A 16,426-nucleotide genomic window follows, 5' to 3' on the forward strand; every position below is an offset into this window, starting at 1 on the left:
CGCGCGCACTCTCTCACGCGCGCACTCTCTCACGCGCGCACTCTCTCTCTCTCTCTCACACTCACTGCCACACACACACTCTCTCTCTCTCTCTCACACGATTCGATGGCCTTGTGGTATTATCACTGGACTGGATAGGTTCAAAACCTGCCATGGCAGATGGTGGAATTTGAATTCAATAAATATCTGGAATTAAGAGTCCGATGATGACCATGAATCTATTGTCGATTGTTGGAAAAACCCATCCGGTTCACTAATGCCCTTTAGGGAAGGAAACTGCCATCCTTACCTCGTCTGGACTGTATATGATTCCAGACCCACAGCAATGCGGTTGACTCTTAACTGCCCTCTGGGCAATTAGGGATGGGCGATAAATGCTGCCTAGCCAGCAATGCCCTCGTCCTATAAATGAAGAAAAAAAAATACACACACTCTGTCTTCCCATTTTGGGATTAAGTTGAAACCCTGGACCCAATATTGACTTTACTGTAAAGTCTTGCAATTATATGATGTACTGAACAAATGGGAATTTAATATGTTGCTTCATATGTTGCATGTCTTCACAGATCCCATGCAAACATGTGTTTTGCTTCACCTGTGCAAGCTTGCAAGAGAAAAAGGGTGACAAGATGTGCCCTGGGTAAGATGTATTCTGTTTGTTTCGTCACTGCGCTGTGCCTTTCTTAGTATTGAAAATATTTTAAACTGTTTTCCCTTTGTAACACCTGGCCTTTGGCAGCACAAGTCCAAGGTCAGTAATATTGCCAGTTATTTGACAAATGTTTTGATCATTTCATGCTCTATCCTGTAAACTCTCTGTACAACAAATGGCAGTGCATACCATTGTAGATATTTTTAATCAACCTGTTATGACGCACTTCTGGGGCAAGTGGGAACCCAGGCCTTTTTGTTCAAATGTGGAAGTGTCGTTGTTGGACTAGGGTGGACAAAGTCAGAAGTCACACAACACCAAATGTTTGATTTTAATAGTTTCCAATGAGAGTCTGAGCGGCAGGGTGGTTTCAGGTAACCTTGATTACAGTTCACAGCTTCATTTCTTCAGAGCAATAAGCCACACAAAAGTTTCAGAATGTCTTAATTTATACATTTAAACTTTGAGAGCGCACCCACACACACCCACCCCTCCCCCCACCTCCCCATTACAACTGGTCAGCGGCGCTGAGTTATCCCTTTGTATTTGGCTCTCTGGTACAGCATCTTATACAGTTAAAGCGTGCCTCAGCAATTTACTTGCTGTGCACAGTTTAATTATTGACTGTCCTTAACCCATAGGATGTATTGCCACACTCAGCAATTTTAACGTTTTTCCAATTAAGCTAATGATATCACTGAACGGCAAAGAGGCTTGTGGTCCACCCCGGTCCTTCAAAATGTTCCTCAGACTTTCTGATCTTTCTTCTTGAGGCTTTTCACATTGGATACTGTGTGCAAATAACCTTTGCCAGCTTCACCACATCAACTGCCAATTAATTGGATACTTGCCTATCACTTCAGGAACTTATTTATTTCTCCCAACAATGACTTGGTGGTCTGTTTTTACTGTCTCATACTGGTCTGAATGTTTTCCTTTGTTGCTTTTAATGAATTTTTGAGTACGTAGGTGGATCCATAACTACTTCAAAATTTATATCTATGATTATTTGAAGGATCTTAACTAAAACCTACTCTTAGTATTGTAGCAGATTGATTAAATAATTCAAGAGAAGTAACTAATTAGTGTGAAATGTTCTCATCTATGTCTTCTGCAAAAGCAACTGCAGCTGCACATCCAGTAACTTTGAGTCTACAGAGCTACTATTGTTCTACTTGTGAAGACTACATTAGGCAAATATTTTCCCAAGTTCTCTAACTACTGTCAGCCATGTTCTGCTGCATTTGCTATGAGCAGCCATTGGTCATTTTATGCTGCTCAGTTATAGGCAGCCCTAACACCAGGTTATAATCCAACAGATGTATATGAAATCACAAGCTTTTGGAGCACAGTTCCTTCATCAGGCGATGAAGGAGCAGCACTCCGAAAGCTTGTGATTTCAAACTAACCTGTTGGACTATGACCTGGTGTCATGTGACTTCTGACCTTCTAGCTTAAATATGAGGGTATTTTCACTGTGCCACAAGACTCATAATGCATGTGACCACGTGCAGGAAATGTAACCAACAGCAGTGACTGGAAATCCAATGTTTCAGATCTGGAAAGATCTTCATGTCTAAGATCTTCATGTATAGCACATATAGCAAAGTGGTCACTCCACAGGTAAATAGCACATGGGTAGAAAGGGAATGGTGACCACCAAATAGAGTTAAAAAAACAGATGTTTTGTCCCTAACTGGTTTTCTATTTTCGATAATGCTGGGAAAGTTGGCTTCTCAGGGGAAAGCAGCAAGAACAAAGTCCATAGCACCACAAGTGACTCAGCTGCACAAGGCAGGGAAGATGATGATGAAATAGGAGAGCAGTAGTGATAGGGGATTCTATTCAGAAAGGGAACAGATGGATGTTTCTGCAGTTGCAAATGTGAGACCAGAATGGAATGTTGTCTCCTGCTGCCATGATCAAGGAAGTTAGTGAGTGGCAACAGAACATTCTAACTGGGAGAGTGTACAGCCAGGAATCCTGATCCATGTCAGCATCAATGACATAAGTAGGAAAAGGAATGAGGAAACACGAACAGATTGTAGGGAGCTAGAAAGCTAATTAAAAAGCAGGACGTCAAATGTTGTAGTCTCAGGATCAAACATAGAAAATGCTGGAGAAACTCAGCAGGATTGGCAGCATTTGTGGATAGAGAATCAGAGTAAATGTTTTGGATCTGGTATGCCTATCAGTGCAATCATCAATAAAGATATCTGTGCAGAAAGTTTACGTGTGAATTCTTCTCTGGAGTGAAGAAACAGTAAGAGGCAGGAAGCATTAGTCGGAGTTATTTGTAGACCTCCAAATGGTGATAGTGGGGACAACATTGAACAGGAAATTAGAAATGTGCAAGAAGGGTGCATTAGGTTACTTTAATCTGGGCAAGTCATTTTGCCAGTAAACTATGGTGGATGAATTCTTGGAATGTGTCTTGGAGATTTTTTTAAAGACCAGCATGTTGAAGAACCAACAGGAGATCTTGTTACAGAGATAGTAGGAACTGCTGATTCTGGAGAATCTGAGATAACAAGGTGTAGAGCTGGATGTTCACAACAGGCCAAGCAGCATCAGAGGAGCAGGAAAGCTGACGTTTCGGGTCGAGACCCTTCTTCAGAAATGGGGGAGGGGTAGAGGATTCTGAAATAAATAGGGAGAGAGGGCGAGGCAGATAGAAGATGGATAAAGGAGAAGATAGGTGGAGAGGAGACAGACAGGTCAAAGAGGCGGGGTTGGAGCCGTAAAGGTGAATGTAGGTGGGGAGTTAGGGAGGTGATAGGTCGGTCCAGGGAGGACGGACAGGTCAAGGAGGCGGGATGAGGTTAGTGGTATTTGATTTTTTGTAATAAAGGTCTAATTAATGATCTGTTATGAATAGAATAGAATCTTACAGTGTGGAAACAGGCCCTTCGGCCCAACAAGTCTACACCGAACCCCAGAGTATCCCACCCAGACTCATCCCCCTATAACCCATCTAATCTACACATACCTATGGGCAATTTAGCATGGCCAATTCACCTAGCCTGCACTTCTTTGGACTGTGGGAGGAAACCGGAGCACCTGGAGGAAACCCATGCAGACACGGGGAGAGCATGCAAACTGCACAGACAGTCACTCGAGGCTGGAATCAAACCCGGGTCCCTGGTGCTGTGAGGCAGCAGTGCTAACCACTGAGCCACTGTGCTGCCCCCTAAGAGAGGTCCTTTAGGAAACAGTGGCCATAACATGATAGAATTCTTCATTGGGCTAGTTCACACTTAGAAATTAGAGCCATAAATGCAAATAAAGTTTGGAGGTGGGATGGGGACTAAGTTGGCTATGATAAACTGGGTAACTTCATCACAGTGGATAAACAATTGTTAATATTTAAGGAAACAATGCGTGTATTGAAACAATTGTGTATTCCTCTTGGGCAGAACAACACAACAGGAGAAGTAGCACAACCATAGCTAACAAAAGAAAATCAGAATAGCAATAGATTCCAAGAGGATGTTATATCAATTTTGCTAAAGAAATTTAACAGGCCTAGGAGTGGGAGCTGTTTAGAATTCATCGATGGAGGACCAAGAAGTTGATTAAGAGGGGAAGCAAAGTTAATGAGAGTACACTTGCAAGAAACATGAGAGTGGACTATAAGAGCTTCTGTAAGCTTGTAAATAGAAAAAGATTAATGAAGACAAAAGTATGGCCCTTACAATCTATTTTGGGATAATTGACAGGAGAGAACAAGAAAATAGCAGAGCAATTAAATTGTAATTTATTTCTGTCACAGGAGAAGACACAAATAGCTTGCCAAAGATGCTGGGGAAGCAAGGTCCATTGAGAAGGAGGAATTGAAGGAAATTAGTATTAGTACAACAAAATGTGCTGGAGAATCAAGTGTGTCTGAAGACTTGTATTTTCCCAGGGACTGATAATTTACATGCCAAGATACTAAATGAGGTGGGCATGGAAATTGAGGGATGAGTTGATTATCATCTTGCAGATTTCTATAGTCTGGAATTGTTCCAGCAGATTGGAGGTGCTGAATGAGCCCCCATATTAAAACCAAAGGGAGGGAGGAAACCGGGAAATACAAATCATTAATGTAACATGAATAGTTTGGAAAATGGTAGAGTCTGTTGCAAAGGATGTGATAACAGGACGCTTAAAAAAAAATGCAAGAGGGACTGTACAAAGTTATAATGGAATTATGAAATGGAAATTGTATTTGACAAATCTACAGGAGATTTTTATTTGACAACTAGAACAGATCGAACTGGTGAGGGTGAACCAGTGGATTTGGTATATTTGGAATTTCAGGTTTTAATTAGGTTGATGTGGAAAATCACTGCACGTAGGATTGGAGGTAATATACTGGCATGAGAATTGATTTTCAGATAAAAACAAAAAGTAAGGATAAATGAGCAATTTTTGGAGCAGAAGGCAATGACAGGTGCAGCTCTACAGAGATCAGTGCTTTCGTCTGAGCTACCTACCATATGTATCAATTTGGCTAACAGAATCAAATGTAATTTTTTCAATTTTGCTGACAACACAGAACTGTGGATTGAGAGGAAGATGTAAAGATGCTTTAATTTGTTTTAAACAAGTTGAGTGAGTGGGCACATGCAAGCATGCTATAATGTGGATAAATGTGAAGTTATCTACTTTGGTCAGAAAAACAGAATGCCCCAGAATACTATTTGAATAATGATAGATTGGGTATTGGAGGGCATGGTGGCTCAGTTGTTAGCACTGCTGCCTCACAGCGCCACAAACCCAGGTTCAATTCCATCCTCAGGTGACTGTCTGTGTGGAACTTGCATGTTGTCCCGTGTCTGGGTGGGTTTTCTCGGGGTGCTCCGATTTCTTCCCACAGTCCAAAGATGTGCAGGTTAGGTGGATTGGACATGCTAAATCACCCATAGTGTCCAGGGATGTATAGGTTAGGTGGATTAGCCATGGGAAGTGTAGGGTTACAGAAATAGGGTAGGGGGCTGAGTCTGGGTGGGATGCTCTTCGGAGAGTCAGTGTAGACTTGTTGGGCCGAATGGCTTGTTTCCACACTGTAGGGATTCTATGAATTTTCTGATTCTTTGTTGAACTACAAAGGGACCTGGGCGTACATATACACTGGTCACTGAAAGCAAGCATCTGGGTGCAGCAAGCAGTTAGGAAGGAATATGTATGTTGGCCTTCATTGCAAGAGGGTTTGAGTACTGGAACAAGGAAATTTTAGTGCAGCTATGCAGGGCCTTGATGAGACCTAGAGTATTGTGTGCAGGTCTCCTTACTTAAAGAACAGATAAACTTCCCATAAAGGTAACCTTATAGCGGTTTATAAAATTATGAGGGGCATGAATAGGGTGAATAGCCAAGCTCTCTTTGTTAGGGTGGGGGAGTCCAAAACCATTGGTTTAAGATGAGAAGGAAAAGATTTAACAAGGACATGAGGGTGGTGTGTATATGGAACGAATTCCCAGAAGAAGTGGTGGAGATGGGTACAATTACAACATTTTAAAAGCACCTGGATACGTGCATGAATAGGAAGGATTTAGAGGGATATGGGCCAAATGTGGGCAAATGAGACTAGGTCAGATTGGGATGTCTGGTCGGTGCTGACGAGTTGTGCAGCGAGAGGACGCACAGATGTTGCAAAATGATTTGGGCAAGTGCATTGCTGATGCAGTATAATGTGTATAAATGTGAGATTATCCAGTCTGAAAGGCTGCAAATTGAGGTGGGGAATGTACAACAAGACTTGGATATCCTTGTTAAGTCAGTTACTAAAAGTAAGGATCCAGTTGGTAAAGATGTCAAATGGTATAATGGGCTTCATAGCAAGAGACTTCAGGTACTAGAGGAGTCTTCTTTACTTTGTTCTCCACATCCCAGATATTTGGGCTGACCTTGAGAAGGTGCTGGATAATTTTGGGATCGCCCACTCAGCAAGCAATATGGAATCTGCTCTACCTGTCCTTGTTAGTCAGTGTCAGACTTCAAAAGCAGTCTCCCTGCAATTATACAGGGCCTTGTCATAGAATCCCTTGTGTGCAGTTCTGGTCTCCTTGTCTGAGAAAAGATGTTCTTGTTACAAAAGGAATGCAGCAAAGGTTTATCAGACTGATTCTTGGGATGATAGGACTGACGTACGAGGGGAGGTTGATTAGGATCCATTAGTTAGAATTCGGAAAGATGGGGTTGTCATTTCTTGAAAGCTGTAAACAGGACCAGACAGGATAAACATAGGAACGATGGCAGGGCAGTTCAGAACCTGGGATCACAGTCTAAGGATACATGGTAAACCATTTAGGACTAAGATGAGGAGAAATTTCTTCGCCCTGAGAATGGTGAGCCTGTGAAATTCGCTACCGTAGAAAGCATTCAAGGCTAAAACATTGTATAATTTCAAGAAGGAGTTGGATATAGCACTTGTGGCTAAAGCAATTAAAGGATATTGGGGAGAAGCGGAAACAGGCTATTACGTTGGGTGATGAGCCATGATCGTAACGAATAGTAGAGCAGGGCTGAGTGGCCCACCCATGCTCCTATTCTAAGTTAATGTTGCCATTTGTCACCGGGACTGCAGGTTTTCTTTAACAGCAGAAGAGGTTTGATGTGCAAAAGAAAGGAAAAGCAGACCAGGCTATCTAAATCATAATGCAGTTAGAAATGATCTCAAAACAGATAGCAAAACAAATTTTCAGCCAGGTTCCCAGCAGTCTCCGTTACGCAGAGAAATTACACCCCCATCTCAACTCATTACAGTTCTGCTTAATTGATTCCTGACAGTTTCCCTGCCATGAATTGTGGAGAATCTTTTGCAAATCTCCCAAAGTGAATTTTTCCATAAATCTGAGAGCCTAAACTTTCTCAGTTCTGATAACCAGTGAATTTCTAACCAAACTTCCGTAGTCTGGAAATTTCAAAACTAAACCCTTCTGCTCAGGTAACATTTTCCCTCTGCTATCCTGAATTGTCCTCCTATAGAAGAAACTAAACTGACTTTAAATTCAACATTGGTATCTTATGAACAGAGCAGAAATACTTGCTTCTGAAATGAATTTAGAAAAAACTTGCTCATCCTAGATTGTTCGCACTGAAAATAAAGTTAACTGACTTACCTCTATGTTTGCCTTTCCCGTGCTGTCACCGTATCCTTTATTAGTATCTGGAACTCTACCAATTTCTGTCTTGAACATGTTCAATGATTGAGCATCCACAACCCTGTGAATTAGCAAATTCCAAAATCTTACTACCCTCTAAGGTAGGAAATTCCCCTTCATCTCAAATGGTCAATTTCTTACCCTGAGCCTGTGTTCCTTCATTCTAGACTCACTAGCCAGGTCCTGCTCATACCCAACTGTCATACCTTGTTAGAATTTTCTGTGTTTGACTGAGATCACCTCTCATTGTTTGAAAAACTGGAGGATGCAGGCCAAGTTTCCCCATCTCTTATGAAACAATCTCGATCCCAAGGGCTCGACTGGCTCTGTTGGGCTCCCTTTATGGCAAGTGTATCCATCTTTCAAAAAGTGGACCAAAACTGTACACAATTGTCCACATCTCATCAAGGTTTACAGTTACAACATGACATCTTAATACTGAAGGCCAACATATTTGCCAGCCATCTTTCTTATTGGATCCTGTACACACAATAAAAACTCCATTCCCTTATCCACTTTATCAACCTCCTATGGCCAGTTAATTTGAGCATTTGAATGCTTCCTTTCTCCCCACTCCCATGATGATTTTGTTTTTTTTTTATTCATTTCCTTCATCTGTAAATTTCTTCGTCGTCCTCCCTTCCACAATTTGATAGTTTGTAGATTACACCTGTTAGAACACATGCTGTTTTATTATATTTTACATATTTTATATTTTTCAAAATGGATTCTATTTCTGTCATGCAGATGGCTGCATTACCTTTTTTTCCATTGCCATTATGTCTATCATTCTGTCAATGTCTATCCTGTTTAGCATTGTGATAATACAATACAGCACAATGCGAAGGTGGGACTTTGTCCCCCTAGGATTGTGCAGAGGTCACTCTTATTAAAACTGTCATGGACAGATGGGTTTAAAGCAGACAGATTGGCATGGAGCAGGTCAAGTTTATCCCTCTTGAATGCTTCAACACCTGCTGCAGACCCAGTCTAGCAACTAAGTCCTTTAGTACCTTACCAACTCAATCAATGGTGGTGCTACTGACCCACTCTTGTGAACATTGAAAACCCCACTTAGAGTATATTTTGCGCTCTTACCAGACTCTGTGCTTCCTCCATCTGATGTTCAATATGGAGGAGCAATGATTGATTGGCTGAGGAGGGCAGTATATAATAATCAGCAAGTTATTTTTAATTGATTTGTGGAATATAAGCATTGCTGGCTGGCCAGCATTTATTGCCCACCTCTAGTTGCCCTTGGGAAGGTGTTAATGAGCTGCCTTCAGTCTGCCAGCTGTTGGTTGACCCACAATGCCCTTAAGGAGGGAATTCCAGGATTTTGACCCAGTGACAGTAAAGAACTGCTAATATATTTCCAAGTCAGGATAGTGAGTGGCTTGGAGGGGAACTTGCAGGTGGTGATGTTCCCATGTATCGACTGCCCTTCTCCTTCTAGATGGAAGTAGTCTTGGCTTTGGAAGGTGCTGTCCTAGGTTCTTTGGTGAATTTCTGCAGTGCATCTTATTGAAAGTACACGCTGCTAATACTGAGTGTTGATGATGGAAGGAGTGGATTTTTGTGGATGTGGTGCTAGTCAAGCAGGTTGCTTTGTCCCAGATGGTGTCAAGCTTCTTGAGTGGTGTTGGAGCTGCACCCATCCAGACGAGCGGGGAGTATTCCATCACACTCCTGACTTGGCAATGATAGATAGGCTCTGGGGAGTCAGGAGGTGAGTTAGTCACCTCAGGAACCCTTGCCTCTGACCTGCTGTTGTAGCTGTGTTTATGTGGTGGGTCCAGTTGAGTTTCTGGTCAATGGTAACCCCAAGGATGTTGATAACGGGGGATTCAGTGATGATGACACCACTGAATGTCAAGGGATCGTAGTTAGATTGTCACTTATTAGTAATAGTCATAGTCTGGTATTTGTGTGGCACAAATGTTACTTGCCAACTGACAGCCCATGTCTGGATATTGTCCAGGTCTTGTTGATTTGAACATGGACTGCACTGATAAGCACATACTATATTCTTTATCCCCAATTGGTCCAATCCATCTCTTATTATCTACTTACAATTTGAATTCCCTTTTATGTAAACTGTTATTTTATTCTTCAATTCTGGCTTTGCCATTCCTCGTTTCCCTTGTCAATTTATGATATATAGCGTGGTTCTCACTTAAACAATTTACCTGACTTGCATTGTACACCCTCTCTGTGTGTTCCCTTATTGGAATATACCCATCCTGTAGTTGAAACAGCTCATGAACCTTCGTCTACAATGATCACTCACCCAAGTATTTCCAACAGACACTTGGTCAACTCAGCCCAACTCATTTCCCACCAGTAGTTCCAGCAATATGTCCACCCTGGTTGGACTGAGAACACTGGTCAGGAAAGTTCTGTTGAATCCATTACTGAAATTCTCTTCTCCTCCCCCCCACCAATTGCATTACCCTGTCCTGTGACATTATCCCAGTCGATATCTGAAGTTTAGATCATATGGAATACAGGGAGAGCTAGCCATTTGGATACAAAATTGCCGCGAAGGTAGGAGACAGAGGGTGGTGGTGGAGGGTTGCTTTTTGGACGTGACCAACGGTCTGCTGCAAGGATCGGTGCTAAGTTCACTGCTTTTTATCATTTATACAAATGATTTGAATGTGAATACAGGAGGTATGATTAGTAAGTTTGTAGATGACACTAAAATTGGTGGCTTGGTGGAGAGTGCAGGAGGTTACCTCAGAGTACAATGGGACCTTCATTAGATGGGCAAATGGGCTGTGGAATGGCAGATGGAGTTTAATTTAGGTAAATGTGAGGTGCTGCATTTTGGTGGGGCAAATTAGGGCAGAAGTTATACACTTAATGGTAAAGTTTGCCAAGCAAAGAGACCTTGGGATGCATGTTCATAGTACCTTTGGAGTGGAGTCACAGGTAGACAGGGTGGTGAAGCAGGCATTTGGTACGCTTCCCTTTATTGGTCAGTGCATTTAGTATAGGAGTTGGGAGGTTATGTTGCTCTACAGGACATTGTTTGGGCCACCTTTGGAATACTGCATTCAATTCTGGTCTCTCTGCTATAGGAAAGGATTCATAAAAGATTTACAAGGATGTTTAGAGATAGTAGGAACTGCTGATCCTGGAGAATCTGAGATAACAAGGTGTAGAGCTGGATGAACACAGCAGGCCAAGCAGCATCAGAGGAGCAGGAAAGCTGATGTTTCGGGTCTGGACCTTTCTTCAGAAAATAGATTTTGCCAGGTTTGGAGGGTTTGAGCTATAGGGAGAGGCTGACTAGGCTGGGATTATTCTCCCTGGTGTGTCGGAGGCTGAGGGGTGCCCTTATAGAAGTTTATAAAATCATGACGGGCATGGATAGGATGAATAGCTAAGGCCTTTTCCCCAGGTTAGGGGAATCTAAAACTAGAGGGCATAGGATTAAAGTGAGATGGGAAAGATTTAAAAGGGACCTAAAGGGCATGTTTTTCACGCAGAGGGTGGTTCGTGTATGGAATGAACTGCCAGAGGAGGTGGTGGAGGCTGGTAAAATTAACAACATTTAAAAGGCATCTGGATGGGTATTTGAATAGGAAGGGTTTAGAGGGGTATGGGCCAAATGCTGGTAAATGGGACTAGATTAGGATATCTGGTTGGCACGGACAAGGTTCTGTTTCCGTGTTGTATGCCTCTATACTCTGACTGTAATTAAATTAAACTCCCCTGATATCACACTGTATTTTTTGAACATTACTGTGATTTTTCTTCAGGTTTTTTCCTGAAAACCTATAGATTACTTTCAGGAGCATGATTGTTCCTCCTTCTGTTTCTCAATTCTTAACCAAATCAATCGGCAACACTCCCCAGGACCTTACCATTAAATGTGTAAGTCCTGCCCTGTATTGCCCTACCAAAGTGCCCCACATTTATCTAAATCATGGAAGAAAGACATATTAATTAGGGAAGAAATGGGAATGTTGGGAAGAGAGGTGGTAAAGATAGAATCAATTTGGTTAAAACAAGACAATCCTCACTATCGGCAGTTCCCCCAATTTTTGTGTGATCCGCAAACTTATTAATCAGGCCACTTATATTCTCTTCCAAATATCGCTGATCCCTGAGGAACACCACTGGTCATAGATTTCATGTTTTAAAAAAACCCTTCCACTGCTATTCTCTGTTTTCTGTGACTAAGCCAGTCTGCACCCACCTTACCAGCTCACCGTGGAACCCATGTGACTTCATCTTTTATATCAGATTTTCACTGAGGGACCTTGTCAAAGGCTCACAACATCTACTGCATTGCCCTCATCAATCATAATTGTCACTTCCTCAAAAAAGTTAATCAAGTTGTTCCCCACACAAAGCCATTATGCTAATCGCTAATAAGTCCATATTTTTCCAAAAGTGAGTAAATCCTATCCCTAAGAATCTTTTCCAATAATTTTCCTACCACTAACGTAAGGCTCACCAGCCTATAATTTCCCTGATTATCCCTGTTGCTCTTAAACAAAGGAACAACGTTGGCAGTTCTGCAGTACTCTGGGACCTCTCCTGTGACTAAAGAGGATACAAAGATTTCGTACAAGGTCCCAGCAATTTCTTCACCTGTTTCCCTCAGGATCTATCCCAGAATGCTATCAGATCATGGGAACTTGTCTACCTCAATGCTTGTTAAAACACCTGACACGTTTTTTTGACACTGCCGAGATTCAGCACCCACCATGACGTTTTCCTTTGTGAATACCAATGCAATGTATTCGTCAAGGGCCTCACCCACTTCCTCCACCGACACATTTAAATTTCCTCTTTTGTCCTTGAGTGAACCTCTAACTACAGTCTTGCTCCTTATATACATATAAAACTCCTTGGGATTCTCCTTAATCCTGTTTACCAAAGACATTTTGTGGCCTCTTTCAGCCCCATTAATTCCATTTTTGAGTTCTTTCCTGCTAACTTAGTGTTCTTTGAGGTCTCTGTCTGTCTTTAGTTTCCTAAACTTTATGGATGCCTCCTTTTTCTTTTTGACTAAGCTTTCAATTTCTCTTGTCATCCAAGTTTCCTGAATCTTGCCATCCCTATCCTTCATTTTCACAGGAACAAGCTGGTCCCGAAGCCCAATCAACTGGTCTTTAAAAGATTCCATGTGGTGTAAATGATCAGTCTTAGCTGCCCATCTGTGATGTAGAAAAATAAATTTTCATTCCCTTTTTAGAATCTAGTCCAGGTCTTGTTTTAATCAATACCTTTAAACCCACTCTGTTCTAATAATCTTATTATTTCACTTCATGATTTAATTATACCATTTAAATTATTTAATTTCCAAGCTAACTTAAATGAATACCCTGGCTTTAAAAGTATAAAAGAGAAATTCTCAGACAGCAATCACCCTGTGATACTTTGATTTTGTTTTCTATTTTTTGGAAAACACCAGTTCTATCTCATTTACTTTCCATTGCCACTCTTAACTGTCCTTGGCTGTCTTCTCTCAGGTCATTCTTTGGTTGATTGAATCTTTTTCTATTCATTCACTGGGATGAGGGCATCGCTGACCAGACAGCATTTATTGCCCATCTCTAATTGCCCAGAGGGCAGTTCAGAGTCAAACACATTGTTGTGGGCCTAAAGTCATATGTAGGCCAGACCAGGTAAGGATGGCAGTTTCCTTCCTTAAAAGACATTAGTGAACCAAATGGGTTTTTCCAGCAATCGACAATGGGTTCATGGTCATCATTAGATTCGTAATTCCAGATATTTTATTAACTTCAAATTCCACCATGTGCTGTGGCGGGTTTCGAACCTGGGTCCCCAGAAAGTTATCTGGGTCTCTGGATTAACAGTCCAGTGATAATACCACTAGGCCATTGCCACCCGCTATAACACATTTAATTGTGGCACAAATGCTTATTACAAAAAATGGTTTCAATTATTAAAATATAATACAGGGTCTGACAAAACCTATTTTCATTTCTTTAGGTGTAGTGACCCAGTTCAGCGCATTGAGCAGTGCTTACGAGGCTCACTATTTATGTGTAGTATTGTCCAGGGCTGCAAGCGGACCTACCTTTCTCAGAGAGACTTGCAGGCCCATATCAACCATCGGCATATGAGAACTGGGAAGGCGGTCATTAGGTCACAACCAGAGCCACTCCATCCTGCAATGGCACCCCCAGCAGAAATTGCTGAGCGCTTTCTGATGCCACAAGATAAGCACCATATTTCGCATCTTCCTCCTAAACAACATGCCATCTTGATGCCACCACCCCCTCTGCAGCATGTGTCACATGATCACTACAGCCAGACGCATGAGGATATTCGTCCACCACCCACTGAGATGCCTCTTCCTCCACCACCAAGGTCAGTGAGTCAGGAAACCTTTCGAATTTCAACCGTGACAACAAGAAAACACAGCAATCTGATCACTGTTCCTATTCAAGACGACTCTTCAAGTACAGGAAGTCGCGAGCCCCCAACAGCTGCACCTCATCATCATCCTGAATACCAGAACAATCCGGTGGTATCTCATCCACATCACATGCTGCCTCCACAGCAGCACTATGCTCCTCCTCCTCCCCCTCCGCCACCAATAAGCCACCCCATGCCTCACCCAGCACAGGCTGCTGCCAACCCCCACATGGTGTACAACCAGGCCCCACCTCCACCTTTGTCAGCTGCTCCACCACCAATCAATCCACCACCAGGACACATCTTGGCTCCAATGCCACCATATCTGAACCATCCACCCCATGGACCACCTCCTCCTCAGCATACTGGTCCCCCTGTCAACACTCCTCCACCCCCTCACCACTACTCTGCCTCTACAATACCACAATATTCAGAAGACCAAGGAACACTTAGTCCTCCATTTACTCAGCCTGGAGGGCACAGTCCAGGTATTGGTGTTTGGCCTGCTCCCAGAGGTCCTCCTCCACCAAGGATTCAAGTCCCACCTCCGCAGGCTCCATTACCTGGGCCGCATCACCCTGATCAGACACGATATAGGCCGTATTATCAATAAGTTATGGGACGATTGTATGGAAGTACTTTATTGTTTCAGGATGTGACATTGCTTCTTCTTGGCCTTTATGAAACAAACCTGCTTCTGGAGAGATTTTGATGCAATAAATTATTAATAAAGTTGGAACGGTTTGTGTGTACAACGAAACTTGCGATTGAGTTTTCATGTCCAATATGTACTAATTGCATTTTTTACGAAAGTGAGAAAACTAGCATCTAATGTAAATTGTGGAATTTGCTGCTTGTGTGAGAAAGGCCTAAGTAAACGAGGGAATCCTGTGAAGATTCTACTGGAACTGACAGTTAACCTGGTTAACTACTCTCAAGGTAGAGGAACAAGTGACCATAACTTTTTTATTTAGCCATTTAGAGAGCATGTAGTTACAATATGTTATATTTTAAATACATATCTTATGGCCTTTCTTTGGCTCATTTGTGCTTAACACTGTAATCAACATCTACAAAATGTTCTGTAAATAGATCCAAAAGTGTAACAAATTCAGTGTTGGAAATTTGTTAACCTCATTGTAAAACGTTAAAAGTTGACAAAAGTAGGGTTGCTGTAAACTGAATGCCATCTAATAGGAGAGCAGGTTTTTTTTTTGGATTACCAATGTTTTAAATGTACAATATACATGCATTAGAATATTAAAGTGATTGCTGACTTTTCAGGGGTTTGCAGTCTCTGGACTGTGTAATGTTGTGGCCTAAGTCAATGTTTTGTTCAATGTCCTCAGCTTTCCAGCTTGGATAATGTTTCATTAATTGAATAAATGTTTCAATTTACATGAAAAGGTTAGAGTAAACTTCAGAACAAGGTTAATGGCAGTTCTTTCAATTTGTGTTAATTTCAAATAAAAATACTGTATATCATGTGATATATGGAGTCAATAAGGAAGAAAGTTTTTATCTGTTTAATTAGTTATTACTACCAAAGATTAGTGAGATATGGTCTCAGTTAGCATCTGTTTTAAGTAATGCTTATTTTAATCAACAAGTGCCATGACTCAGTGGGGAAGCGTATTGGAATCAAGCCCCATTATCCCCAGATTTGTCACTCCTCCTTAATAGATAGACAGAGACAGGTTGTGGGTGGAGGGAAACTGGGGGAAGACAATTCAGTAGTTTCTCTTCATGAGTTGCTGAGATGATCCATATGCTATTTATGGTTTTTAGAATGTTTAGAAAACCTAAATCATCTTTCTCTGGATACTGGTTTGCAAGAGGGACAAGGTAGCTGGTTTGCATATAAAAGGTCTCTGATTAAACAGTCACATCTCACAACAATTGAAGGAAGGCTGAATTTGTTTTCTTCACTGTTAAAGTGGGTTTTGATTGTAGAGAACTGTTCCTGAGCTGGTAGACATTAAATCATTTCTCTTTGGATCTTGTTTCCAGCCCAAGCTGTTGTTACCTGATAGCCAGTCAACTTCTTGTTGTCAATCAAAACTGCATCTCTGCACAACCCCTCAGCTCCAGTTCATCTACAGTCTAAACTTAAATTACTGCGGATGCTGTAAATCAGGAACAAAAACAAAGTTGCTGGAAAAGCTCAGCAGGTCTGGCAGCATCTGTGAGGGAGAAAACAGAGTTAACGTTTTGGGTCCAGTGA

The 16,426-nt window shown here is 41.8% G+C and overlaps 1 protein-coding gene across 2 annotated transcripts in view; it reads left to right on the forward strand.

Annotated features, from left to right (window-relative positions):
- cbll1 (Cbl proto-oncogene-like 1, E3 ubiquitin protein ligase) overlaps positions 1 to 15,509 on the forward strand; it is a 29,952-nt gene extending 14,443 nt beyond the window's left edge. For both annotated transcript variants that reach the window (XM_020521229.2, XM_048610264.1), the window contains exons 5-6: positions 567 to 640; positions 13,774 to 15,509. In XM_020521229.2, the coding sequence (XP_020376818.1) occupies positions 567 to 640; positions 13,774 to 14,815 (1,116 nt within the window). In that variant the 3' untranslated portion in view covers positions 14,816 to 15,509. The remainder of the gene's footprint in view (positions 1 to 566; positions 641 to 13,773) is intronic.
- The last annotated feature ends 917 nt before the right edge of the window (positions 15,510 to 16,426 follow it).

The sequence above is a fragment of the Rhincodon typus genome, chromosome 22 (genome assembly GCF_021869965.1).
Source record: "Rhincodon typus isolate 14 chromosome 22, sRhiTyp1.1, whole genome shotgun sequence".
NCBI lineage: Eukaryota > Metazoa > Chordata > Chondrichthyes > Orectolobiformes > Rhincodontidae > Rhincodon > Rhincodon typus.